Source organism: Chrysemys picta, chromosome 1, assembly GCF_011386835.1.
Source record: "Chrysemys picta bellii isolate R12L10 chromosome 1, ASM1138683v2, whole genome shotgun sequence".
Classification (NCBI taxonomy): domain Eukaryota; kingdom Metazoa; phylum Chordata; order Testudines; family Emydidae; genus Chrysemys; species Chrysemys picta.
Genome location: NC_088791.1, coordinates 357,751,056 through 357,760,090, shown reverse-complemented (window position 1 = coordinate 357,760,090; position 9,035 = coordinate 357,751,056). Strand labels below are relative to the sequence as shown.

At 49.0% G+C, this 9,035-nt stretch overlaps 1 protein-coding gene across 1 annotated transcript; it reads left to right on the top strand.

Moving 5' to 3' along the window:
* The first annotated feature begins 745 nt into the window (after positions 1-745).
* Positions 746-1,744, top strand: LOC101933866 (olfactory receptor 52R1-like). Its single transcript, XM_005313198.2, has one exon. The coding sequence runs from the start codon at positions 746-748 to the stop codon at positions 1,742-1,744; it is 999 nt and encodes a 332-aa protein (XP_005313255.2).
* Positions 1,745-9,035: the final 7,291 nt, after the last annotated feature.

The following is a 9,035-nucleotide window of genomic DNA, read 5'->3' as shown; positions in this document are numbered from 1 at the left end:
ACAGCCTTCCCCATTCTCAGAGCCTGTCTCGGAAATCCTCTTTATAACGCTGTATCCTTTTTAGAGACAGGATGACCAAAACTGAGCACATATCCAGAGCAGGTTATTTTCCATCCCATTTCTTAGGCATCCAAACATTTTCTTTGATTTGGCCACTATTGTGAATGAGCAGGTGTTTCCATGGATCTGCTATAAATGAAGCCCGGGTCTTTTCCCTGATTTGTGTTCTAGTTGGGATGTTCCCCCTGGAACATGTCTTGACAAAGGTTTGGGTTTTTTAACACTTTTTCCTGAGGTGTGTTCTAGTTGGGATGTTTCCCCCGGAACATGTCTTGGCAAAGGTTTGGGTTTTTTTACACTTTCAAATTTTGAGCAACCAGGTGAATGGGGAACTCCCTACAGCATGGACTCTTTAGCCTGCCATTCATTGCATTAAGGAACAATGATGGATAACCAGTATCCACACTTGTGTTTCCTGCTGGTGGCTATTAAGGTTTCCCGCACCATGACATGTAGAATTATTGAGGCATGGAACTGGCATTAGTAGGGCCAGTTGTTCATATTTCATTTCTCTGAGTAATGAAAATGTCATTTTTTGGTGTGTGAATCTGCTTCACCCATGAGAACAGCCTCCAGTGTTGCATGTAAGTCTCATAATAACATTGTTTCTCCATCCAGGCATTTGTACTGCGACCATCACCCTAGAGCCTGGGCACATAAAAGAAGTCAGGAGAACATATGTTACATGCAGGACACACGGTTCTGCCTCAGCGTTGGACACCTTCTCCCCTACTCCATGTCAGATTCCAACAAAACTGACTTTACCAACCCCTCTACCTTCACCCTGCTGGGCATTCCTGGCCTGGAGATGGCCCATTTCTGGATCTCTATCCCCTTCTGCACTATGTATGCCGTAGCCATCTTGGGGAACTTCACCATCCTGTTCATTGTGAAGAGAGAGCCGAGCCTCCATGGCCCCATGTACTATTTCCTCTGCATGCTGGCCTTCAGTGACCTGGTCCTGTCTACATCCATCCTACCGAAAATGCTGAGCATCTTCTGGTTCAATTCCAGGGAGATCGATTTCAGTGCCTGCCTCACCCAGCTGTACTTCGTTCACTGCTTCTTAGCTATAGAGTCTGGGATCTTCGTGGCCATGGCTTTGGATCGTTACGTGGCCATCTGTGATCCCCTGAGACATTCCACCATCCTGACAAACCCCGTTGTGGCCAAGATTGGCCTGGCCGTGGTGCTGCGCGGTGGGATGCTCGCAGTGCCCTATCCCTTCCTGGTGAGGCGGTGGCCATATTGTAGAACCAACATCATCCCCCACTCATACTGTGAGCACATGGCTGTGGTAAAGCTGGCCTGTGCTGATGTCCGCATCAGTAGTTACTATGGCCTCTCTGTGGCATTCGTGGTGATGGGTCTGGATGTGCTTTTTATCGCCATGTCCTATATCCAGATCCTCAGGGCCATTTTCAGCCTCCCCACAAAGGATGCCCGGCTCAAGACTTTTGGGACCTGCGGCTCCCACCTCTGTGCCATCTTAGCCTCTTACATCCCAGCTCTTTTCTCCTTCCTCACACACCGGTTTGGCCACAATGTGCCCCTGCATTTCCACATTCTCATTGCCAGCGCGTATGTGCTTGTGCCCCCCGTGCTAAACCCCATCATCTACGGGGTGAGGACCAAACGGATCCGGGACAGGCTACTCCGGCTACTTACTCATAAAGGAACATAGAGTTTTCTCCTCGTGCTCTGGCTCTCAGACTGAGCTCCGTGCAGAGCTGGCAGGTGACATGGTGCTGGGCCCTCTGTATGTGAACATGACAAACTGGGGAACAGGTCTATGGACAATTCAGTGGGTTGCCACCTCTCTAATTGCTGGTAACTGGACCCTGACACCCCACCCCTTCCTCACTTCTTCTGCCAAGGCCCCTTCCCTGCTTTACCCTTTCCCCTCCAAGGCCCCACCCCTGTGACTTGCTTCTCTATTCCCCATCCCTGTCACTTGCGAGATCATTTCCACCTCCCAAACCCAGCTACAAGGGAGCCATTTCAGATTTTGGTGGGGGTTGCAACTTGAGCCGTGATTCCAAGGGCTACTTGGGGTCTTGAAAACTCTAGCTTTGTGGCAGATAACTTAGCAATTAGCTGACAGGAGCTCTGTATCTAATTCTTATATAAAAGAACTACAATAAAATAAATATTAGACCCACTCAGCTCTAATACAAACATGTTCTGACATCTTGTGCCCAGTCACTTAAGGGACACTGGTTAGGTTTAAAATATTAATGTATATTCTTACTTTGTTACTAACTCTGCAGAGAGAGAGACCCAATCAGGACTCCTGGGTTCTATCTCAGCTCTGGGAGTGGACTGGGGTACAGTGCGTTACAGTGAAGGGGTGGGGAAGATACATACATGGTTTTTATAGGAACATCAGAATGGCCAGACTGGGGCAGACCAATGGTCCATCTAGCCCAGTATCTCATCTTCCGACAGTGGACAATGGGAGGTGCCCTAGAGGGAATGAATAGAGCGGGGAATCATCAAGTGATCCTTCCCCTGTTACCCTTTCCGAGGTTCTGGCAAACAGAGGCTAGGAACACCATCCCTGCTCATCCTGGCTAATAGCCATTGATTGACGTATCCTCCATAAATTTATCTAAGTCATATTGGAACCATGTTATAGTTTTGGCCTTCAGAACTTCCCCTGGAAAAGAGTTCCACAGGTTGACTGTGAAGAAATACTTCCTTTTTTTGTTTTAAATCTGCTGCTGACTAATTCTATTGGCAAAAAGAACAGGAGAACTTGTGGCACCTTAGAGACTAACAAATTTATTTAGAGCATAAGCTTTCGTGGACTAATTCTATTGGGTGACCATTAGTTCGTGTGTTATGAGAAAGAGTAAATAACATTTCCTTCTTCACTTTCTCCACACCAGTCATGATTTTATAGAGCTCTGTCATATCCCCCCATAGTTGTCTGTTTTCCAAGCTGAAAAGTCCCAGTCTTATTAATCTCTCCTCATATGAAGCTGTTCCATACCCCTAATCATTTGTGTTGCCCTTCTCTGCCCTTCTCTGTACCTTCCAATTCCAGTATATCTTTTTTGAGATGGGGCAACCAAATCTGCACATAGTATTCAAGATGTCGGCGTACCATGGATTTATATTGAGGCAATATGGTATTTTCTGTCTTATTATTTATCCCTTTCTTTATGATTCCCAACATTCTGTTTGTTTGTTTGATTGTCACTGCATATCGAGCAGATGTTTTAACCCTATTAACTAACATTAGATTGTATGAACTGTCTGTATCCTTATATCTTTGCACTTTTCCTGAACTCTTCGCTCATGCTCCTTGTACTAAGGGGCAGGAGGCTGGGACAGAGGCATCTGTCTATAAATAGGTTTTTCATTAGTGACTATCAGCCCTAACGAGATCTCATGTGGACAGAAGAAGGGAGTAAATGCATTCTAGATAAATTCAGTTTTCTCCAGCTTCTCTGTGGACTGGTGGGCATGGAAGGAATTGAACCTCCCAGAAGAGAGAACAGAGAGAGGAGCAGTTGGTCCATCCCTTTAAAAACACAGAGACTGGATGAGACAGAAGAAGCTCTGCCAGGAGAGAGGTACAAGGGCGGCAGAGAGGGCCCTGTGGTTGCAGGGCCATGGCTGCAGCAGAGAGACAGACTCAAGGTGGAGGAGAAGCCATGAATTGCAGGATATGGTCCCTAGACATCCTGGAGGGCTCTGACCAAATCCCAAAGTGTGTTCCAGGATGGTGAGGACAAATTAATGCACATTGGGAAAAAATCCCAACTATACATATGAAGTAAAGGGGTCTAAATTATTTGTTACCACTGAGGAAAGAGATCTTGGAGTCATTGTGGATAGATCTCTGAAAACATCCACTCAGTGTGCAGCAGCCGTCAAAAATATGTTTGTGAGTGTAAATATAATGTAACTGGAATATGCTTTATGCAAAAGGTCTCTTGTAATATATCATTACAAAGCTTATAATCTACTGAATGTGGTCATCCTATTTGTATGAATGTATCATTCTTATATCTGAAGCTAGAAATATGAAGTATTACTCTGAAGTCCTATTGTAACTATGCAAAGTGTGGGGTGTTAATGGTGGCATGGAATCTTGATGGTCCCATTAACTACGACAATTGGTTGTGAATGGCTCTCTTTACTGGCAAACCTTCCTGGGTACGTGCAGGCCAGCCCTGAAAGAATGGAAAATGATGTCTTACAGTGACATGTGATCATGTACTGGAATCCATCTTAGGCCTGGTGCTTTTCCATTTAGAAGGAGGGGTGTGGACCCAGAGAGACAAAAGATTCCTGCCTTGTGCCAAAGCTATAAAAGAGGGTAGAACAGAGCAAAGGTGGCTGCCAGTCATGAGAAATCCCCAAGTTACCACCTGAGCTGGAATGAACAAGGTCTGTAGCAAGGGAATGGATTGGGCCCAGACTAAGAAGGAGTCTAGTCTGTGAAAGAAGCTTATTGGGATATCTCTGAGGATGAGATTTACTTGTATTCAATTTCTTAAATGTATTAGCCTTAGACTGGCATGTTTTGTTTATTTTGCTTGGTAATTTACTTTGTTCTGTCTGTTATTACTTGAAACCACTTAAATTCTACTTTTTATCTTTAATAAAATCACTTTTGTTTGTTTATTAGTAAAGCCAGAGTAAGTGATTAATACCTGGGGGAGCAAACAGCTGTGCATATCTCTCTATCAGTGTTATAGAAGGCAGACAATTTATGAGTTTACCCTGTATAAGCTTTATACAGAGTAAAACGGATTTACTTCGGGTTTGGATCCCACTGGGAACTGGGTGTCTTTGTGTGATGCTCTGTACCTCAGGAGAACACCCTACACCCCCATGTTCATCTTTATAAAATGATTGTGTGGTATCCAATGCAAAGTTTGTTATGTTGGGTGTCTTCAGAAGGCTCATGAGATACTGAGCATTGTTGTTATATAATATTATAGGTTGTATTTTCAAGTATATAGTTATGAGGCTGAAAATGTATCCTCATGGCTTAAAGCAAGCCCAGGCAAAACTCTCCAGGAGCAGAGGGGCAGTTCACACCTCCTCAGGGCATGTATGGGACAAACCCAGCCCAGCCTCACAAGAACAAAGGATACTGGCCTAGGCAGCAACAAAAGAATCTGTTAGACCCTTGAGTGAGTCACCCCCCTTCCTTTGAGCAGTTTGGGACTGTGATGAGGTAATGCTCACCCGAGTCTGAAGGGGGGCGGGCAAAGCCAAGAGGAAAGAAAGGACATGATAAAAGGGAAAGACATTTTGCCAGGCTCTCTCTCTTCCACCTCCATCTACAGACACCACCACCGCCAAGCGACTGAAGTGCTGATCAAAGAAGAGAGCCTGACAGAAAAGTAACCAGCCAGCCTGTGGTGAGAAGCAACTATGTTTATAAGGACACTAAATGTGTTAAGATCAGCTTAGAATGCATTTTGCTTTTATTTCATTTGACCAAATCTGACTTGTTGTGCTTTGATTTATAATCATTTAAAATAAATCTGTTTGCTTATTCTACCTGAAGCAGTGCATTTAGTTTGAAGCATGTCAGAGATTCCCCGTGGGAGAACAAGCCTGGTACATATCAATTTCTTTGTTAAATTGATGAGCTTGCAGTGTCTAGTGGGCATAACTGGACGCTGCAAGATGGAGGTTACTGGGGTTGTTTCTGGGACTGGAGATATTAGCTACTTCGGTTGCAAGTATCTGGGAGCAGCTTACCTGGCAGTGACTGTGCGTGAACAGCCCAGGAGTAGGGGTTCTCACAGCAGAGCAGGGTGAGGCTGGCTCCCAGAGTCAAGGATTGGAGTGGCCTAGCAGATCACCAGTCCAGATAACACCAGAGGGTAATGTCACACTGGGTGCTGGAGATAGGTGACTTACTGAGCAGTTTTTGGTTAAAGTCTGCAGCTTTGGGGGCGTGGACCAGACCTGGGTCTGTGCTGCAGCAGGCTAGCATGTCTGGCTCAACAAGGCAGGGTTCTGGAGTCCCGAGCTGGCAGTGAAAACGGGCTCAGAGGTAATTCCAGAAATCAGGTGACAGTCCCAATGGGTCTCTGTGACCAAACCTGTCACACTCCAGAGCTACTGTCTGGATCAGGGCCAGGATCCCCGGGGCTGGGGTCAGGGCGTTGAGCCAGTGCCAGAGCATGGACAGGAGTAGCTGGTTAAGCACCAGTGCCCTCCCTGCATGGTAAGGCACCAGTGCAGACCCATCCATCTCCACAGCCACTCACCCACCCTGGCCTCCAAATCCTGCCAGTTCTCTGGCGGAGATAGATGCTGAGATAGAGCAATGGACCCGTGCTCCACTGAATGGTTTGAAGCGCGGGTGGAGGGAGCTCATCTGCCACCCATCCCCAACCATCAGGCCGCAGCTCTTGACCCAGTTGACCCAGATGGAGGAGGCCGCTGAGTAGATCACTAGCAGGTCTCCTACCGTACCAGGTTGCCTGGGTCCTGGACCAAGAGGAGGACGTCATCGGCGTACACCGACAGGACCTGCCACAACTCCAGCTCATGGAGCATCAACCCCATGAACCTCCAATGGAGGAGACAGAGGAAGGTTTCGATTGCCAGAGTATACTGCTGGCCTGAGAGCAGAGACCCCTGACACACCCCTGGCCCAAAGCTGACTGGTTCGGTCACGGTCCAGTGGAGCCCGACCAAGCACTCCACGGAGGCATACAGCACCTGGCGAAAACCCACAAACTGGGGCCCAAAGACTAACTTATACAGAGTGCCCATGAGATACCCATGGTCCATCCTGTCAAACGCCTTCTCCTGGTCCAGAGACAAGAGGGCGAATGACAGACCATCCCTACACCCAAGCTCCAGGAGGTCCCAGAGCAAATAGAAATGATCAAAGATGGTGCATCCCGGGCCGGTGTAAGTTGGATCAGGATGTATCACATCCACCAGCACGGACCCCAGCCACAGTGAGATGGCCTTTGGTATGATTTTGGAGTCCGTGCTGAGGAGCAAGATGGAATGCCAGTTCTAAAAGTCACAGAGGTCCCTCTTCTTCAGTAGCAAGCCTGCATGACAGAGGGAGGTATCTGCTCCCCAAGGACTCAGCCCAGATGGTGACAAGGTCTGGGCCGAGGACGTCCAAGAACACGTGGTAGAACTTGATGGTCAGCCCGTTCATGTCTGGAGATTCATTAGGGGCATGAGACAGAAGGCTTCTGCAAGCTTGGCTAGAGTGAGAGGCAGCTGTAGCCAGTCCTGGTCACCTGCGCTGTCGGCAGTTCGTTCCAGCATACTGTGCAGGCATTGGCATTGTTCAGATCCGGGGAGAAGAGGCTGGTATAAAAGGCCCTGACCCTTCCACACATCTCCTCTGGATCCATGAGGGGGTGCTATCCTCTGCCAAAAGGAAGGTGACACGCCTCTTTTTCTCCAAGCTGTAGAAGAAGTGGAAGCCACGATCCATCTCCCGAATTAGATGGACGCAGGATCAGACGAACATGCCCCAGGTCTCATGTTCCTCTAAGGCCCGAGCTCCTCTCGCTTCTCTTGGTACGTTGCGCAGAGGGATGGATCCCTGGGGCTGATGGCCAGATGCCTTTCCAGCTCCACAACCTCCAACTCCAACTGCTCTTTCACCACATCCCTCCACCAGCAAGTGCCCCAGGTTTAGTTGCGGTAGAAGAGCCAGTTACACACTTTCCCTGAATCCCACCACCGCTTGCGTTGAGGGAAAGGCATGCCACTGCCCCCACCAGGCCAGCCAGAGCTCCCAGAAGGATGCCATGAAGCCCACATCCTCCAGCAAGCTATTATTGAAGTGCCAATTTTCAGACCCCAGCCTCTCAGAGGTGAGAGAGGCCATCATGGCCACCAAATGGTGGTCTGAGAATGGGGCTGGTCAGATGCTGGAGGAGTGGGCCCCTGCGAGATGGAAGTGAGATAGATAAATGCAATCCAACCGGGAGTGGCGCTACCGATTGACCTCCACCCGGACATATGTGAGGGTGCAGTCACCGTCCGGGTGGTGATCACGCCAGACATCCTGCAGGGAGTGATGGTCGATGATCTCCCTGAGGATACCCACGGCGGTCTGGCTGCTCTCGAGCCCTGAGCTACCCCTGTCCTCAAGGGTGGTATTGAAATCCCTGCCCAGAACCAGGCACTCGCGAGGATCCAAGGTGTGAGGAAGGAGGACGCCTGCTTATCGAAATGAACCTGCTCTGGGCCTGAGTTTGGGGTGTAGACATTGACTAAATTCAGCGTCAGACATTGACTAAATTCACATAGGCATGGAGGTCCATCAGGCAGAGGTATAGCCAGATTCTAAGAGCAGGGGGAGCAAACATAAAAAAGGTGCCCCCCCTTGGTTCCTCCTCTGGCCACGCCCCCTTGGCTCCTCCTCCAGCTGCTCCATGCCCCCCCTTTGGCTGGCTCCTCCGGCCACGCCATGCCCCCCCGCCCTCATGGGGTCCACTCCACGCTGGCCTCCCCTCTGTGCTGCTATGGTGCCGAGCACCCCCCTCGCCAGGCCCCCGAGGCGGGGGGTGAGGTGACACTCCCACGTGCCCTGGGCCGTGTCGAGCCACGGTGGGGTCCATGTCCCTTTAAGAGCAGGGCTGGGCTGAGCCAGTGACCCACAGCGGGCCTAGCAACAATCCGTGAATGACCCCAAAAGCCAGCAGGGAGAAATGGAAGTTGCAGGCCTGCCGCTAGCCTATGACATCCTGCCTCCCGGCCTACCTCCCCTCCTCCAAATGGCCCTCACGGCCTAGAGCAGGGGTAGGCAACCTATGGCACGTGTGCCAAAGGCGGCATGCGAGCTGATTTTCAGTGGCACTCACACTGCCTGGGACTGGCCACCAGTCCGGGAGGCTCTGCATTTTAATTTAATTTTAAATGAAGCATCTTAAACATTTTAAAAAACGTATTTACTTTACATACAACAATAGTTTAGTTATATATTATAGACTTGTAGAAAGAGACCTTCTAAAAAC

Excerpts from the sequence above, each read along its gene's own strand:
- LOC101933866 (XM_005313198.2), top strand. The coding sequence starts at position 746 with ATGCAGGACACACGGTTCTGCCTCAGCGTTGGACACCTTCTCCCCTAC.